At 41.4% G+C, this 20,123-nt stretch overlaps 1 protein-coding gene across 1 annotated transcript; it reads left to right on the plus strand.

Moving 5' to 3' along the window:
• The first annotated feature begins 1,742 nt into the window (after positions 1–1,742).
• LOC143620229 (uncharacterized) lies at positions 1,743–20,027 on the plus strand. The gene is made up of 4 exons (XM_077091962.1): positions 1,743–1,944; positions 18,090–18,683; positions 19,357–19,719; positions 19,826–20,027. The coding sequence occupies exons 1-4, from the start codon at positions 1,743–1,745 to the stop codon at positions 20,023–20,025; spliced, it is 1,359 nt and encodes a 452-aa protein (XP_076948077.1). The 3' UTR covers positions 20,026–20,027.
• The last annotated feature ends 96 nt before the right edge of the window (positions 20,028–20,123 follow it).

Genomic DNA, 20,123 nt, shown 5'->3' on the forward strand with positions numbered 1-20,123 from the left:
TTCAAATAAATTCTTCTACATTTATTTTAAAATGCGTGCGGTATGGCAAAGTGCATTATCCATAATGGAGCATGTGGGCATGCCATCTTCACATCACCAAAATAGGCTTTTGGTTTAAAGGTATTTACCATTATTACTTGTAGTTTGATCGACTCTAGCTTTGTTGCAGCCGCTAAAATACTTAAAGCTAATATAAAAGAATTCTATTTAACATCCGATTGAAAATTAGTTTTGGTTTAAATGCTAAACAAATGTAACTTTAAGATGTTTACTAGAGTGTATGTTATGATCCTTTCTTATTTGGGGCGTGAAACGAGCCATATCACTTGCCTTGCCCCCACCATCATAACACCTTTAGCCAAATGATGGCACGTTTTCCCTTCTATCGCCAATTCCTTCACGCCAGTTCCTTCATAGACGCTGCCCAATTTTATTGTTCTTCAAGACAATTAGGTTTAGCCGCTTTATCATTTCAATCTTTAAATAATTATTTGACAAAGTTCACTCACTCTACCGCAGTTCACCTCATCATGATAACACGTACGCTCTAGTTGATTAATTAAAATGTGAATGCATGCCCCCTTTACTAAGATGACACGCCTACACGAACAAAATGTCTCTTCCAAGCCACACCACATTTAACCCACCATAGCCTTATTTATTAAAGTGTGCAAATGTAAAGACAAGAATCATCTAAATAACTGAACTTAGGGTTCCAATGTTCCTGTGGTCACACGGTTTGTCTTGCTATTTTCATCAATACCATAAAACAAACATAAAATACCCAAACAAAGCTATAATATTTCATTTAATTAATTATTTTATTAGCAATATTACATTTGTAACCAAGAATCATATCCTATTTACAAATTAATCTTTTCAAGAAACAAATAAAAGAATCTTTAATACCAAAACTTATATATAGTTGAATTAATTATAAAGATTGAATCAAGATCAACATCAAGAAATCAAACCCTAATGGGTGTGTTTCTGTGTGTCTTTCTTTGGTGTCTCACCGTGTGTGAATTTTTGAGGAAATGATTAATATTTGTTGGGCCTGCAGCATATACTCCCCACATATTCTGCATATTTTTCTATACTCAAAATGTCACTGAATATGATCAGATATACAATACAAGTATATATATTAAATTCACCAAACTCCTTCAAACCTGTACGTTCATGAAAGCATAAGGTACAAGGACGTAATGCATGCAGGGTTGTAAGGATATTCTAGCCTTGCTTTGTGTCTGCATGTGCATGACTTGTTGTGCCACGTGTTTCTTCTTTGTCTATAAATTTGATGTCTCCGTGAGTTTCATTGTTCATTCCAAAATGTTCCATCACTCAGATTCTCCTTAATTGTCTCACAAGGTCGGTATATATATGTTTCTTCTTTGTCTATGCTTCACTATATATAAAGGCATGGTTTGATAAAATTAAGTACTCCCTCGTCCCATTATAGGTGTTATGGTTTGACTTTTCAAGTCTTTCTTTTACAACCTTGACCGTAAATATTTTTGTTCGTGTCATATAATATTTGATGAAAATTATAATGTAAAATACATTTAATCATACAACTAAAAAATAGTTATTACTAAATTTGCAGGTATTTTCTTCGTAATTCGCTTGCTTCTTTAAGGTACGATCGTGTTTAGTTTGCATTACTTATATTTTCATGCATGAACTTTAGTTTCTCATTTGATCATGACATTCTGACATCATCGGAATTACTAGAGGATATGGAGACGGGAGAAGCAATAGAAGATAAGTTCTCGAAGAAGCATCCTTGTTTTCAAACCGACACAAAGATCGGGATTATTGGGGGTGGTCCGAGTGGGTTATCGACAGCTTATGCACTATGCAAACTCGGTTACTCTAATGTCACTGTTCTAGAGAAACATCATTCTGTAGGTGGAATGTGTGAATCTGTAGATATTGAAGGTACGTTTTGTTTTGTGATAACTATTATCTATCTATCTATCTATCTATCTATAATCTATCTATCTATAATATATATAAATGAAAACATAAAAATCCTACGTGTCGTGATGTGGTCGCTCCTCCTTTTTTTAGAGTCACCAGATTTGCTTAATTTTTAAATGGAGGCTTCTCATGCATTTGACCCGAGTTCATGGGTATGGGTCTTACCAAACCCAGATATTTCTTAAACGGGTTATAACATCTCATTAAATTAAAAATTATTCTCACCAAATTATTTATGTAAAAATCCTATAAAATAGGATATAATAAAAAATAATATCTTATTTATTTTAAAAAAGATATATATATTATTTAAATTAAAAAAACCAACTTGATAGTAAAAAATAAACAGGTCTTGGGTCTCATCAAACCATAAGTATATTATTAACTTTCGTAAATATTATTTATAATTAAAAAACCAATTTCATAGTAAAAAAATAAACGGGTTTTGGGTTTCATCAAAACCATATAGCTTTTAAACCGGGTTATAACATCTCATTTATTTGTGAAACAATTTATCATCAAACCATAAGTATATTATTAACTTTTATATAATAGAAAATATATAAATTAAAAAAATAAATAAATATTAGAACAATATAAAACAACCCCCGTAATACAGGAAATAAAAACTAATGTATATATATTTATAAATCTTGGGTTCTATATTAGACAAGTTTTAATGTTGTCATGAAGTACGAATTTTTTTGACGTATCTACTTTATGTGTGCGTATCATCATAAATATCTTGAAAATTGGCTAGTTTGTTTAATTTTTTCTTGTTTATAACAAAAGTTTGTCCGACAATTATTTTTTATATGTTTTTTCATGTATTTGTTTTCTTTATTATTTAAAAATGCCTAGCATTTTTTGAACGACAAATTTTATTAGAAAAAAATCAACTAGTCTAGCAAGGAGATGGACTAGAACAACACACCCAAAACAGATACACGCCTAATAAAATTATATATAAAATGAAAAAGAACACCAATCAGCCCAACTTACATCCGTTAGTTTCCCTCTACTTTTGACCCATAGGAAGCTATTTCTCTTCATTTCCTCCTTTATATGATTAACCGAGACCCGTTTGTTATCAAAGAGAACCATGTTCGGCATCTTCCATATACACCACAAAGCCGTGAGGACCACAATGCATAGCTACATATTAATAATAACATAGTATTATCAAAATATACATTTTAAATAGACTTTGATTTTTAGCCTGCAACTCTTTACACATCTTCAGATTACACCATAAGACTATGAGAGATAAACAGACTAATCTTAGTCAGCACATTTTGAACACAGGAACTTATAAAAAAGTTAGGGGATCGACCACCTTATGGTCAACAATGACTTGATACATGCCCCGAACAAACGAAATTTAACATGCAATTATAGTTTTTTTTAGCCGTCTGCAAGTAGACAAAAATGAGCCAAGCCAAGATCATTCTTTTACCCTATTTGTAGGCGATTAAAAAATTGGGGTTGCAGACTTAATTAGTCTGCTTGAGACACGTGTCGAGTAATGGTTGGTTAGAAGATGAGTCCCATAACTTTTGTATAAATTTCAACGTCTAAAAAGTGACGACCAAGATTAGTCGGCTATGCTTATGTGGCGAATTCTTACTGGAAAATATATTCGTAATAATAATTGGCATGCGATTTTCATACACCACGTTGGATCTTTAAACACCAGTTTTCATCTATACGACTCGTATAGGCATATACGAGTCGTATTGGCCCTAGGCCATCCGTTTGAATCGTAAGGTGTCAGTTTTTGTTCCTGGTGCCTTGTATAGTTCTATACGGGCTGTATAAGCTTACACGAGCCGTATAGGTCTATACGCGCAGTAGAAACACGTTTTTATAATTAATTAAAAGTTGTAAATAAAAAAAACACAACTAATAGATAACATCCGAATCCGAAATGGTTATAATTTAGAAGCCCCACCATAAAACTCTGAAGGCTAGTCAAACCTTGCTCAAGGGAGAAAATATATTCAATTTTTATCAAGTGAAATAAGGAACTCAGTCAGCAGCAGGTTCGATTCTACTCAGAAAATCGGCGATTCAATCCACGGTTCCAATTTCCCCATTGATTATTTCATATGCAGATTCTGTTAATTGTCTATTAGGGGAAAAGTTAACGTACACTTAGACCTTAGTGCTAAGTCGGAGAATCAAGTAGTGTAATTACATTTACGATGTAATTACATAATAATTACACTACTGTTTGTATATATAATTACACTATTTGATTCTCATAATTAGCACGCTAATTTAATTTGTATATGTTCCAAACCATTATCTATTAAGTGTTCGATTTTGATTTAATATTGATATGATTTGTATACATAGGCTCAATCCCATACAACCTGTAGAGGTATGGTACTAAACCCGGTTTTACGACCCTAAATTTATTATGTTTGGCTTATTTTATTATATGGACTAATACAATGTTATTGGGCTGAGGGGGTTTTGTGGAGGTAACCCTAACTGGGCTAGGCCCATTAGGGTACCATGATGGTGGCCATGAGACTCTCTATATAAGGAGGTCTCCACCTCCTTATTAAGGGGTCATGCTCAATAAGGGCCACCACCACTTTTTTGTGTCTGTAAACAAGAGATCTTTTAGATCTCTTAGCAGTCACCTCCACACCCCCGAAAAACCATTGCAGGTCTCAAGCAACCGGAGAAGAAGATCAAGACGTGGCTCGTTCATCTCGAAAATCCGTGGAAACATCGTCATGGATCAGGTCAGATTCATTTCATGCTTCGACATTGGCGCCATCCGTGGGACGGCAACGAACTACCCTTTGATCTTCATCTCGGCTGTCAGATCTCTCCCAGGAAAAACCCAGATCTGGAAGTTTACAGAAAAAGGCTTCAAGGCTTGTTCTATTAAAGCTCAAAAAGATCCATAGATCTAAAAGAGGCTTCCAGATCTGTGCGAAAAGAAACTGCCGGACTCGAATGGTCAAGTCTCCGGATCTGTGATGGTTTTAAATCTGCTTCGAGCTTCAGATCTATCTAGATCTGATTTACAGATCTAGATCTAGATTACAGACCTGGATTTTAGGTTTAAAATTGCAGATCTAACTCTTAAATTGCAGATCCAGAAAGTATCAGATTTCCGCCGCCATGTACGCGCGCCCGCGGATTCTCACTCCGCAGCCATGCATGTGCCACCGCGGAAACCACCATGTGGGTTTTGCGCAAGAGACCTCCGCCATGCACGCGCACTCGCGAGTCACCACTCCATCGCCGTGCATGCGCGCATCAGGCTACGCGCCAAACTTAAAGGTTGGAAATCCTCATAATATCCCATATGGCTACGCGCCAAATTTAAAGGTTGGGAATCCTCATAATATCCCATCAGGCTACGCGCCAAACTTAAAGGTTGGGAATCCTCATAATATCCCATATGGCTACGCGCCAAACTTAAAGGTTGGGAATCCTCATAATATCCCATATGGCTACGCGCCAAACTTAAAGGTTGGGAATCCTCATAATATCCCATATGGCTACGCGCCATACTTAAAGGTTGGGAATCCTCATAATATCCCATATGGCTACGCGCCATACTTAAAGGTTGGGAATCCTCATAATATCCCATATGGCTACACGCCATGCTTAAAGGTTGGGAATCCTCATAATATCCCATATGGCTACGCGCCATGCTTAAAGGTTGGGAATCCTCATAATATCCCATATGGCTACGCGCCATGCTTAAAGGTTGGGAATCCTCATAATATCCCATTTGGCTACGCGCCATGCTTAAAGGTTGGGAATCCTCATAATATCCCATATGGCTACGCGCCATGCTTAAAGGTTGGGAATCCTCGTAAACCCATCAGGCCAAGCGCCAAACTTAAAGGTTGGGAATCCTCATAAACCCATACGGCTTCTCGCCGAATACAAGACCGAACGCGGCTCCGCTCCGTTCAACATGCACACCACCATGATGCTTGAGCGCAGTCGCATATCACATGCTCATGCACCACATATGCTCACGCATCACATATGCTCACGCATATTACATATGCTTACGCATCACATGCTCTCACATATCAAAGTCTACGCGCACGCGCATGCAACATCTGCGCGTGGCGCGGGACATAAAGTAGCTCGTAAGTCGCCTCACGCGCAAGCTTTATTATTCTTATAGCTCGTAAGCCGCAACTCGCGCAAGCTCAATTATTATTATAGCTCGTAAGTCACCTCGCGCGCAAGCTTCATTATTATTATAGCTCGTAAGCCGCAACTCGCGCCAGCTTCATTATTATTACAGCTCATAAGTCGCCTCGCGCGCAAGCTTTATTATTCTTATAGCTCGTAAGCCGCAACTCGCGCAAGCTCACTTATTATTATAGCTCGTAAGTCGCCTCACGCGCAAGCTTCATTATTATCATAGCTCGTAAGCCGCAACTCGCGCAAGCTCCATTATTATTATAGCTCGTAAGTCGCCTCACGCGCAAGCTTCATTATTCTTATAGCTCGTAAGTCGCCTCACGCGCAAGCTTTATGTTTCTTACAGCTCATAAGTCGCCTCGCGCGCAAGCTTTATTATTATTATAGCTCGTAAGCCGCAACTCGCGCCAGCTTCATTATTATTACAGCTCATTAGTCGCCTCGCGCGCAAGCTTTATTATTCTTATAACTCGTAAGTCGCCTCGCGCGCAGTTTTTATTATTCTTATAGCTCGTAAGTCGCCTTACGCGCAAGCTTTATTATTCTTATAGCTCGTAAGCCGCAACTCGCGCAAGCTCAATTATTATTATAGCTCGTAAGTCGCCTCACGCGCAAGCTTCATTATTATCATAGCTCGTAAGCCGCAACTCGCGCAAGCTCCATTATTATTATAGCTCGTAAGTCGCCTCACGCGCAAGCTTCATTATTCTTATAGCTCGTAAGTCGCCTCACGCGCAAGCTTTGTGTTTCTTACAACTCATAAGTCGCCTCGCGCGCAAGCTTCATTATTATTATAGCTCGTAAGCCGCAACTCGCGCCAGCTTCATTATTATTACAGCTCATAAGTCGCCTCGCGCGCAAGCTTTATTATTCTTATAGCTCGTAAGTCGCCTCGCGCGCAGGCTTTATTATTCTCATAACTCGTAAGCTGCCTCGCGCGCAAGTTATGTTACATTATTATCGAGATGCGCGCTCCATCTTTTATCAGGCCTCGCGCCACTATGATGCGTGCTATATCTTATTTATGACAGGGCACCATCATTATCATAAGGACCGCAACATGTCACCATCATGAGGAAAACCTCCCAAAACTCAAAGACAATAAAGACAAGGCCAAAGAAAAGGGAAAAAACCGCCCCATGACCTAACACACCTCATAAAGTCCAGCGCTCCACCTTGACGCTTGCGCGCCCAGGAGAAACGCTGGACTTGGGGGGCTTGTAGGGGTATGGTACTAAACCCGGTTTTACGACCCTAAATTTATTATGTTTGGCTTATTTTATTATATGGACTAATACAATGTTATTGGGCTGAGGGGGTTTTGTGGAGGAAACCCTAACTAGGCTAGGCCTATTAGGGTACCATGATGGTGGCCATGAGACTCTCTATATAAGGAGGTCTCCACCTCCTTATTAAGGGGTCATGCTCAATAAGAGCTACCACCACTTTTTTGTGTCTGTAAACAAGAGATCTTTTAGATCTCTTAGCAGTCACCTCCACACCCCCGAAAAACCATTGCAGGTCTCAAGCAACCGGAGAAGAAGATCAAGACGTGGCTCGTTCATCTCGAAAATCCGTGGAAACATCGTCATGGATCAGGTCAGATTCATTTCATGCTTCGACACAACCTGTCACACCCGGCCCTGAGCGGCGGAAACAGCCGGGCGCGCTCGAGTGGGGATTGATAATTAAGCACGGGCCATTGCAAAGTTTCAAAGATTTTCATTGCGCATGAAAAGTTTAATACAAATACATTACATTGATTAAAAATTACATAAAAACATCCAAGTATAAAAACTGTTGAAGATTTCCACGCCATATCCCCTTGCGCGGCGGGAACAACCACGCGCATCGAAGGGATAGAACTAAAATCTTCCAAAAAGCTAGTTTTAGATGTTCAGCGTGAGGTGCTCTAAGTGTGACTCCATGCGCTACCTTGTTATCTCCTGAAAGACACGTAAAAACATTCGAATCAGTATAAACTGAGTGAGTTCACAAGTTTTAGTAACTTGATAAATCGTATTGCATCATAATCTTGAAACAAATCATTCTGAAACATAATTCTGATATCATCATTAAAACACATGCTTGGTAAAACATAGTTCTATCAACATATTCTGATAAAATCGTTCCGCGGTTTACGCGCGAACATTTCTGGGAACTGTGCTCGTCTGTGCAAAGGGGCGCTGCCACTACGAGCTAAAATAAGTAATACCGTCCCGCGGATTACGCGCGAACGTTTCAGGAAAAATGTGCTCGTCCATGCAAAGTGGCGCTGCCACTACGAGCTAATCAATAATTCCGTCCCGCGGGTTACGCGCGGACATTTCAGGAAAATGTGCTCGTCCATGCAAAGTGGCGCTGCCACTACGAGCTAATCAATAATTCCGTCCCGCGGGTTACGCGCGGACGTTGTGCCGGAAAACAAAGCGCTCGTCCATGCAAAGAGGTGCGACCCCTACGAGCGGGCTCAAACCCATAGTACTGCCCCATGACCATACTAGGCACTCGTCCATGCAAAGAGGTGCGACCCCTACGAGCGGGTGGATCAAACCAGCAGTCCCTACCCTTAGAGTTCCAATGGTAAAGTGATCACTTACTCGAGTTCTAGCGCACATACATCGAAAACCTTAGATAACCGTTCGCATTGCTCATCATGAAATATAATTCAAACACATAATCGCTTGCATAGCTTGTAAGTATACCACGATAAAATATTATTTAAGTACGTGTCCCTCGCCCCGAAAGCAGTTTAAAAATAGTGAAAACAGTGAAAATAGGGGCTGTGAGACTCACCTGTGGTTCTTGTTAAGGGATTAAATCGAGATTCGGGTTTTCTTGGTGTTGGCCTCGGAATTGAAGGTCTAGAATACGATTAAATAACAAGAAGTATATATATTAAGATCAAGAAATAGGAGAATATAAGGGTTGGAAAGTAGATCTCAAGGTTATATTCTCGGCTTACCTAGTAACAGGATCGGAAATGAAAACAACGGATGCTTGGGAGAGGATTAGTGCAAGTTTGCAGTTCTTTGAAGTGTGTTTTGGGTGATAATTTAGGTTACATATTTATAGGCAAACTCAAGGGAACACAATCCCTTGCTTTAGGGGATTGTAATCTTTTCATATCTAGGGGTAATGATGATAAAGTATGGAAATTATTATTATTTATTTAAGAGTGGAGTAGTGGATAAAAGATTTTGATTTGATTTGGTCAGGACATGCAGGTCTGGGGTTGGTGAGAATAGGGTGGCTGACAGTTGACTTTTCATGTTACAGTGTGCTTTTTCAGGTACTTTTGTTAGTGTACAGTAAAAAGTGGAAAATCTCTGAAACACGCTATTGTTTCCTTTTGGGCGGGAGTAATTTCCTTACGTCTGGAGAATAGACTAAGTGTTCTGTGCGTATTACTTTGTGCGCATAGCTTTCTGCGTGAAGGACATTTCTTTGCTGCGGGTAGGTGCGTAACCTTCTCGCAGTTAGGGACATTGAGTTTCATTTGTAGATTCTCCAGGTGGTCTTGGTATTTCAACATAGTGATCAGTTATGTTGAAGTCAATTCCATCTTGGAGCTTCAGACAAACTAGCTCTCAATGTTCCCGCCATGCGGGGAGGTTAGTTCCCTTCCGCACGCGCATAAACGATTTAGGATGCACCCGCCTTAGCATCATGCGGGATGGTCAGCCCATTAGACAACATAACGTTAAGGTACATAAAACCAATACACTCGCGCATGGCGCATATAACATATGCCCACGCAGGTTCTTAACATGGCGCGCTCGCGCAGGGCGCACATAACAAATGCACGCGCTGACTAACATGGCGCGCTCGCGCAGGGCGCACATAACAAATGCACGCGCTGACTAACATGGCGCGCTCGCGCAGGACGCACATAACAAATGCACGCGCTGACTAACATGGCGCACTCGCGCAAGGCGCATATAACATAATTACCTAATATTTAGGTTGATTACTTGGTTTAAGGGATTGGGAATTTACCGGGTGTCACATTCTCCCCCTGTTAAGCGAATTTCGTCCCGAAATTTAGGAGACGTTGCTGGCAGAAGCCATGTTCTGAAAGAGGTGTGGGTATTTCTGGCGCATCTGGTCTTCTCTTTCCCAAGTGAATTCAGGCCCACGCCTCGAGTTCCATTGAACCTTTACTAACTTGATTCTGCTTCTGCGTAACTTTTGTTCTTTCCAATCGGTTACTGCTATAGGTTCTTCTACGAAGTGCAGCTGTTTGTCGATGTGAATCTCTTCCAACGGCAAAATCATCGTCTCGTCAGATAAACACTTTTTGAGGTTGGACACATGAAACGTATCATGAACTCCACTGAGTTCGGCGGGTAAACGGAGTTTATAAGCAACCGGACCGATCCTTTCCAGGATCTCAAATGGTCCAATGTAGCGCGGATTCAACTTTCCTCGCTTGCCGAAACGGGGGACTCCTTTCCATGGAGAGACTTTCAAAAGTACTCTATCCCCTACCTGAAACTCCAATGGTTTCCTTCGCACATCTGCGTAGCTCTTCTGTCTATCGCGCGCTGTCTTAAGGCGATCCCTTATCTGAAAAATCTTGTCTGTTGTCTCTTGGATCAATTCTGGACCAGTCATTTGCTTGTCACCCACTTCAGCCCAGCACAGTGGGGATCTACACTTGCGCCCATACAAAGCTTCGAATGGCGCAGCCTTGATGCTTGTGTGATAGCTGTTGTTGTAAGAAAATTCAACCAATGGGAGATGAGTATCCCAGCTACCTCCGAAATCGATTGCGCACGCGCGTAGCATATCTTCCAATGTCTGGATTGTCCGCTCGCTTTGCCCATCCGTTTGAGGATGATATGCCGTACTCATGTCAAGACGAGTACCTAAAGCCCCTTGTAACGATCTCCAAAACCTTGATGTGAACCGACTATCTCTATCAGAAATGATGGACACTGGGACTCCATGTTTTGAAACTACTTCTCGAATATACAGTCGGGATAACTTTTCCATCTTATCGGTTTCCTTGATCGGCAGGAAGTGCGCTGACTTAGTTAGCCGATCCACAATAACCCATATTGTGTCATAACCCCCAGGTGTCCTTGGCAGTTTGGTGATGAAGTCCATAGAGATTTGTTCCTACTTCCACATGGGAATTTCTGGCTGTTGAAGCAACCCTGATGGTTTCTGGTATTCAGCCTTTACCTTCGAACACGTCAGGCATTTACTGACATACGTCGCGATGGCGCCTTTAAGATTGGGCCACCAATACAGCGCTTTAACATCTTGGTACATCTTGTCTGCGCCAGGATGTACGGAATACCGCGTCTTGTGAGCTTCGTTTAAAACTTGCTCGCGCAATCCTCCCTTGAGAGGGACCCATATGCGGTTAGCGAAATATAGATTGCCGTTCTCTTTAAGTTCCAAACTCTTAACCATACCCCCAAGGCATTCGTTTTTAACAAACTCTGGTTTCAAGGCTTCTTGCTGAGCGTCTCGGATGCGGGTAGAGAGATCTGCGTGAATGGTCAACCTTAGAGCCTTGACTCGTAGCGTTTTTATTCGCTCCTTCCTACTTAGCGCGTCTGCTACCACATTCGCCTTTCCAGGGTGGTACTTAATTTCACAATCATAATCATTCAACAACTCCACCCATCTTCGTTGCCTCATGTTTAAATCCTTTTGATCAAATATATGTTGAAGGCTCTTGTGATCCGTAAAGATTATACACTTTGTACCATAGAGGTAATGGCGCCAAATCTTTAGCGCGAAGACAACCGCTCCAAGTTCCAGATCATGCGTTGTGTAGTTCTTTTCATTGGTCTTGAGTTGGCGCGAGGCATACGCTATGACTTTGTCTCGCTGCATAAGGACACATCCGAGTCCCTGATGTGAAGCGTCGCAGTAAACGACGATGTCGTCCGTCCCTTCGGGCAGAGACAAAATTGGCGCACTACATAACTTCTGTTTCAACATTTGAAATGCTGTTTCCTGATTTTCGCCCCAAACAAACTTCTTGTCTTTCTGAGTTAGCGCGGTCAGTGGTAGAGCTATCTTGGAGAAGTTCTCAATGAAGCGTCGATAGTAGCCAGCTAGTCCTAGGAATTGCCTCACCTCAGTTGGGGTTTTTGGCGCTTCCCAGTTTTCGATGGCCTTGACTTTGGAAGGATCAACGTGTATTCCTTTCTCGTTTACAACGTGACCGAGAAAGTGAACTTCTCTAAGCCAAAACTCACATTTGGAAAACTTCGCATACAACTTTTCTTTCCGCAACAATTCCAAAATCAATCTCAGGTGTTGCTCATGCTCGGCCTTGGTCCGTGAGTAAATCAGAATATCATCTATAAACACAATCACAAACTTGTCCAAGTATGATCTGCACACGCGGTTCATCAGATCCATGAATACAGCCGGCGCATTAGTTAGCCCGAAGGGCATCACTAAGAACTCATAATGGCCGTATCTAGTTCGGAAGGCTGTTTTCGGCACATCTTCCTCATGGACCTTAAGTTGGTGGTATCCTGACCGTAGATCTATATTCGAATAATAACTGGATCCCTGCAACTGGTCAAATAAGTCGTCAATCCTCGGTAAGGGGTACCGATTTTTGACTGTCAGCTTGTTCAGTTCCCTGTAGTCAATACACATTCTGAACGAACCATCCTTCTTCTTAACAAACAGTACTGGAGCTCCCCAAGGTGAAAAGCTTGGGCGTATGAAACCCTTATCCAATAGTTCCTGTAACTGATTGGATAGCTCTTGCATCTCAGATGGGGCTAATCGATAAGGCGCTCGAGCTACTGGCGCAGCTCCTGGGACCAAATCAATACGAAACTCGACTTGTCGCGGCGGCGGTAATCCGGGCAAATCTTCAGGAAAAACTTCTGGAAATTCGCGCACTACTGGTAAGTCTTCAATTCTTCGCTCATCTCCTTTCTTCTCTACGACATGCGCCAGGAAGGCGTAGCACCCTTTCCTTAGGCACTTTCGCGCCTTTAGGCACGAAATCAGTTTCGTCGCAACTCCCCTTCTTTCCCCTTGAATTACCAAGGTTTCTCCGTTCAACAGTGGGATCCGAACCTGCTTCTCATGGCAAATAACTTCCGCGTGGTTCTCGACTAACCAATCCATACCTACCACAATGTCAAAACTTCCCAAGTCTATTGGCAACAAATTAATATTGAACCCGTGACCTCCCATGACTATTACACATTGTTCAGTTCTTTCGTTCGCGCATAACTGCCTACCATTGGCTAGTTCTATAGTATAAGGCGTGTCTAGCCTACTGGTTGCTAGGCCTAGGGAGTCTTTAAACTCAGCGGATATAAAACTCAGGTCAGCGCCGGTATCAAATAAGACAGATGCAAAATGTCCGTTAAGCAAAAACGTACCGGTTACCACATTCGGCTCTTCTTTAGCTTCGCCTGCGCCGATCACAAAAGCTCTCCCGCGAGCTTGGTTCCCCTTTTGCGGGCAATCCCGACTAAAATGCCCTGGCTTCCCGCATGCGTAGCAGTTGTCGCTTGCTCCAGCTTCTCTGACACGGCAATTCATCGTCTTGTGCCCTGGTCTGCCACATTTGGCGCATTCGATTCTGGCGCATTCACCCTCGTGGTGATACTTGCATTTGTTGCACCATGGGCGAGGCCCGCTGTATCCTTTTCGTGGTGGCTCCGCGGCCTGAATCGCGTAAGTCCTTGCGCTCTCCTGCTTCTTGAACGGTGGCTGCTTGGAGTCGGACCCTCGGTGGTGAGAGTTCCATTTCCTCTTGGGATCAGAGGTTCGCTGCTCGATTCCGCGCGTAGTTAACATACCCGCACGGACCGTATCCCTTGTAAGGGTGATGGCCCGCGCTACCCGCCTCATCAAAAGTTGGAGGCGCTGCGGCGTTGAGCGGGACCCTAACAACAGGAGGTAACCCAAAAATATACCTCTCAATCTTCTTTTCCTCCGTGTTTGCCATGTCTGGCACCAACTGGCAAAGCTCGTTGAACCGGTTGTTGTAGGCGTCGATATCCGTTCCTACCATGGTGTGGTTCCAGAATTCCTGTTGTAGACTCTGGATTTCTGCGCGAGAGCAGAACTTTCTCATCATCATTTCCTTCAGTTCCTCCCAGGTCTTGTGGAGAGCAACTTCTCGCCCCAATGTTTTCGTTTGAAGCTTCCACCAAGACGAAGCTGCTTCTTGGAACATGCAGGTCGCGTAAAGGACCTTCTGGTTCTCACTACATCCGCTAATGGAGAGAACTGTCTCCATCTTGTCAATCCAGTTGTAGAGCCCAATGGCCCCTTCGGTACCCTTGAATGGCCAAGGCTTACAGGCCATGAATGTCTTGTAGGAGCATCCTTTGTCCAAGGCTCCTGATTCGGGTTCTGGGGTCTCATTCTGACGACCCTGACTTGATTCGGCCTTGCTGGCCTCATGTGTTGCGATTGCTTGCGCGATTATTTCCGCGAGTTCCTCGGGTGTCATGGTAATTCCTTTGGCTTTAGTTGGAGGCATTCTCGCTTTAAAAGAGAATGAAAATATATCAGACTTAGCGCATGTACTCTGAGCACATAATGTTATCATTATTTACTAGACACTGTGTGACCCGTGTTCCTAAGTGTGTGTATAGTTTCTTTTGAAAATATTTTCTTTGAAAAATATTTCATGCGATTTCCCCCAACGGTTATAGTCTAGGTTAAAACTTCTTTTCCTAGTTCGCTATAACCAGTGCTCTGATACCAATCTGTCACACCCGGCCCTGAGCGGCGGAAACAGCCGGGCGCGCTCGAGTGGGGATTGATAATTAAGCACGGGCCATTGCAAAGTTTCAAAGATTTTCATTGCGCATGAAAAGTTTAATACAAATACATTACATTGATTAAAAATTACATAAAAACATCCAAGTATAAAAACTGTTGAAGATTTCCACGCCATATCCCCTTGCGCGGCGGGAACAACCACGCGCATCGAAGGGATAGAACTAAAATCTTCCAAAAAGCTAGTTTTAGATGTTCAGCGTGAGGTGCTCTAAGTGTGACTCCATGCGCTACCTAGTTATCTCCTGAAAGACACGTAAAAACATTCGAATCAGTATAAACTGAGTGAGTTCACAAGTTTTAGTAACTTGATAAATCGTATTGCATCATAATCTTGAAACAAATCATTCTGAAACATAATTCTGATATCATCATTAAAACACATGCTTGGTAAAACATAGTTCTATCAACATATTCTGATAAAATCGTTCCGCGGTTTACGCGCGAACATTTCTGGGAACTGTGCTCGTCTGTGCAAAGGGGCGCTGCCACTACGAGCTAAAATAAGTAATACCGTCCCGCGGATTACGCGCGAACGTTTCAGGAAAAATGTGCTCGTCCATGCAAAGTGGCGCTGCCACTACGAGCTAATCAATAATTCCGTCCCGCGGGTTACGCGCGGACATTTCAGGAAAATGTGCTCGTCCATGCAAAGTGGCGCTGCCACTACGAGCTAATCAATAATTCCGTCCCGCGGGTTACGCGCGGACGTTGTGCCGGAAAACAAGGCGCTCGTCCATGCAAAGAGGTGCGACCCCTACGAGCGGGCTCAAACCCATAGTACTGCCCCATGACCATACTAGGCACTCGTCCATGCAAAGAGGTGCGACCCCTACGAGCGGGTGGATCAAACCAGCAGTCCCTACCCTTAGAGTTCCAATGGTAAAGTGATCACTTACTCGAGTTCTAGCGCACATACATCGAAAACCTTAGATAACCGTTCGCATTGCTCATCATGAAATATAATTCAAACACATAATCGCTTGCATAGCTTGTAAGTATACCACGATAAAATATTATTTAAGTACGTGTCCCTCGCCCCGAAAGCAGTTTAAAAATAGTGAAAACAGTGAAAATAGGGGCTGTGAGACTCACCTGTGGTTCTTGTTAAGGGATTAAATCGAGATTCGGGTTTTCTTGGTGTTGGCCTCGGAATTGAAGGTCTAGAATACGATTAAATAACAAGAAGTATATATATTAAGATCAAGAAATAGGAGAATATAAGGGTTGGAAAGTAGATCTCAAGGTTATATTCTCGGCTTACCTAGTAACAGGATCGGAAATGAAAACAACGGATGCTTGGGAGAGGATTAGTGCAAGTTTGCAGTTCTTTGAAGTGTGTTTTGGGTGATAATTTAGGTTACATATTTATAGGCAAACTCAAGGGAACACAATCCCTTGCTTTAGGGGATTGTAATCTTTTCATATCTAGGGGTAATGATGATAAAGTATGGAAATTATTATTATTTATTTAAGAGTGGAGTAGTGGATAAAAGATTTTGATTTGATTTGGTCAGGACATGCAGGTCTGGGGTTGGTGAGAATAGGGTGGCTGACAGTTGACTTTTCATGTTACAGTGTGCTTTTTCAGGTACTTTTGTTAGTGTACAGTAAAAAGTGGAAAATCTCTGAAACACGCTATTGTTTCCTTTTGGGCGGGAGTAATTTCCTTACGTCTGGAGAATAGACTAAGTGTTCTGTGCGTATTACTTTGTGCGCATAGCTTTCTGCGTGAAGGACATTTCTTTGCTGCGGGTAGGTGCGTAACCTTCTCGCAGTTAGGGACATTGAGTTTCATTTGTAGATTCTCCAGGTGGTCTTGGTATTTCAACATAGTGATCAGTTATGTTGAAGTCAATTCCATCTTGGAGCTTCAGACAAACTAGCTCTCAATGTTCCCGCCATGCGGGGAGGTTAGTTCCCTTCCGCACGCGCATAAACGATTTAGGATGCACCCGCCTTAGCATCATGCGGGATGGTCAGCCCATTAGACAACATAACGTTAAGGTACATAAAACCAATACACTCGCGCATGGCGCATATAACATATGCCCACGCAGGTTCTTAACATGGCGCGCTCGCGCAGGGCGCACATAACAAATGCACGCGCTGACTAACATGGCGCGCTCGCGCAGGGCGCACATAACAAATGCACGCGCTGACTAACATGGCGCGCTCGCGCAGGACGCACATAACAAATGCACGCGCTGACTAACATGGCGCACTCGCGCAAGGCGCATATAACATAATTACCTAATATTTAGGTTGATTACTTGGTTTAAGGGATTGGGAATTTACCGGGTGTCACACAACCCGTTCCGATTTCACCAAATCTATTAATTAATTTTTATCAATTTTTTTTAACAACTCATTAATATGGCATTATCATTTATATTTCTGATTGCAGTTCTATTGATACCTGCTTTCTAATTTGTTCTGATTTTGTAATATCATATGTTCACCATTTATTTTGATACCAATTCTGTTTTATCTTAGTAAATAAAAACGTAAAAACGAGTACAAACATATCAAAAGTACTAGCTATAGATGGGGTAAATATGTAATTTTTAATGTTTTAGTAAACATAAGGGTAAAAATGTAAAATAGTCGTTATAATAATAATTATATTTATAATAAAAAAAATCTAAATAGGTAAAATTGCAAGTTTTTGGGTTGGGTAAATATACATTTAAAAAGAGGTTTGGAGGGGGGAATATGCCATTGTCCTTAAAAAATATAGTTGTTTGATGATGGAGTGGATGGTTATAAACAAGTCGATTGATGATGGTGTTAAATGACGTTGATAAAAACCTACAAGAGTACGTTGTATAGCGTGTATACGAGTGAAGGTGAAATATTCTATAAAATTTGAATAGGAGTGAGATGTTATAGCCTATAAGAGGCATATAGTTCATCCACAAAGAGCTATATGAGTAGTATAAGGCCTATATGATTCGTATAGAAGGCAAAAAGCTGTCTCCTTGTTTCCTTCGTATACATATTAGTCACACATACGTGACCTATACAACTCATACACACCTATATGAGTCGTATAGTTCTAACACCATAGAGATGATTTAACTTTTTACCAACACCATAGAGATGATTTAACTTTTTACCAGGAAGGATCTATGATTTGGGAGGTCAAGTCCTAGCAGCCAACAGTGCACCAACCATCTTCCACCTGACAAACCAAATCAACACCTCAACCGGACACTACACCGACACCAAACTCATCGACGACTACATCTCCATCATATCCTTAACCTTAAAACTCCAAGACGAAGCCACTTCCACGTCCAGAATCGGCATACACGCAATAAGCAACATTGCTTCAGACCCAACTCCTTCATTCCTCAAATCCCATGGACTCAATATTCCAAAGTCCGTTGCCTACGGGTTCACGGCTTCAGGTTACGGGTTTGTTCAAGACATGCCGTATGCTTACGTGCATGAGTTTACTAGGACGTCAATGTCGGGAAAAATTAGGAGGTTTAGAGGCGGGTATACGAGTGTTTGGGATAAGATTAGTAAGCAGCTTCCGGTGAAGGTTTATTGTAATGCGAGAGTAGTAAGAGTTGGAAGAAATGATGATAATATTAATGTGGAGGTTGAGATTGGTGAGAAGTTGGATATGGAGTTTGATAAGTTAATAATATCGGGTTCGTTTCCGGTAGACGGTGGGAAGACGTATAGATCGCCTTTGGAAACCACAGGTTTGATTATTTTCTAGTTACAAAACTACATCGTTAGGGTAATTAGAGTAGTTAAATATGCAGTGTTGGCGGTGGGATACTGACTAGCGATTAATAGTTAATTGGGATTAATCGGATCAATACTTTAAAGTTAACATGGTTTAGGCGTATAGTTCAAACATAAACAATTAATCACAAGCATAACAAATCACTGAGAAATAATTCAAACATAATAGTTCCATGGCCGTCCCCGAAAATCGATAAAAATTTTTGGGCCGAATGTTATGATTTGGATTGTACAAACAATTTTCTTTTTTTATATAGAAATAGACTTAAATAAGTTGAGTAATCGGGCTTATAATTTAAGAATACATATATTTTTAAAAAATATAAATATACAAGAAAATTAAAAATTTTTGGGCCTACCGGGGTGACCGGGCCGGGGTGCCGTCGACCACCCAGCCCTCCTTCAAAGCCCGCCTTGATTAGTTCATAGTTCAGGTCAGAAACTCGGGTTAACGGGTTAAAACCAAGGTTTGATTTTGACACCTTTGACCGAAAATCGCATTGGTAAAGTACCGATTAGCGATTAATCACCGATTAACTGGCACCAAATCATGATTTTACAACACTGTAAATATGTGTAACAACGGAATATAGCTTATTTTATTATTGTTTTTGATGTTTATTGCAGAAGAATTTGTTAACAAGGATATGGATTTGAGTGATCTTGAGAAGGAATTATTTAGTAAAGTTGAGATTATTGATTATTATACAACCGTGTTGAAGATAGACGGGTTGGATCATATTCGAGTCGGGTTTTATTATTTTGAGGAGTTTATGGATGATCCAAACACAATTGGCAACCCGGTAGCAATGCAACGATTTTACTCAGATACAAACATATTCTTGTTTTGGTCATATGGCAATGCAGCAGATATTGTGGGCGAAACAGTCATGAAGCTTGCGGTTGATGCAGTCACGCGTTTGGGAGGAAAGGTTAATAAAGTAATTTTACAACGGCGGTTTAAGTACTTCCCACATGTCAACAGTCAAGGTATGGTTAAACTGTTAAAGGGTTAGAGACTATTTTAAGGTTTCATCTTTACAAAAGTTATGCAGTGATAAATTATTGAACTGATAATTGTTGAAATGAAATGTAGAAATGAAGGATGGGTTTTATGAGAAGGTGGAAAACCGGCTTCAAGGACAGAATAATACTTACTATGTTGGAGGATTAATGGCGTTTGAGCTAACCGAAAGGAATGCAGCGTATGCGTTTTCCTTGGTTTTGAAGCACTTTGCAAGTGATAACCAGAAACCGAGTTTTCCTTATATTAAGGTACAAAACTTTAGATACTAGCTAGAACTTGCAATTTTGACCCACTGATCAGTTCTGGTAATGTTTTGACTTATGGGTGTTTGGGAAAACTGCATTTTTTGTTTTCATACAACGGGCTA

Source organism: Bidens hawaiensis, unplaced genomic scaffold (assembly GCF_021521415.1).
Source record: "Bidens hawaiensis isolate Kalapana, Puna unplaced genomic scaffold, B.hawaiensis_p1.1 tig00002553_1, whole genome shotgun sequence".
Lineage (NCBI taxonomy): Eukaryota > Viridiplantae > Streptophyta > Magnoliopsida > Asterales > Asteraceae > Bidens > Bidens hawaiensis.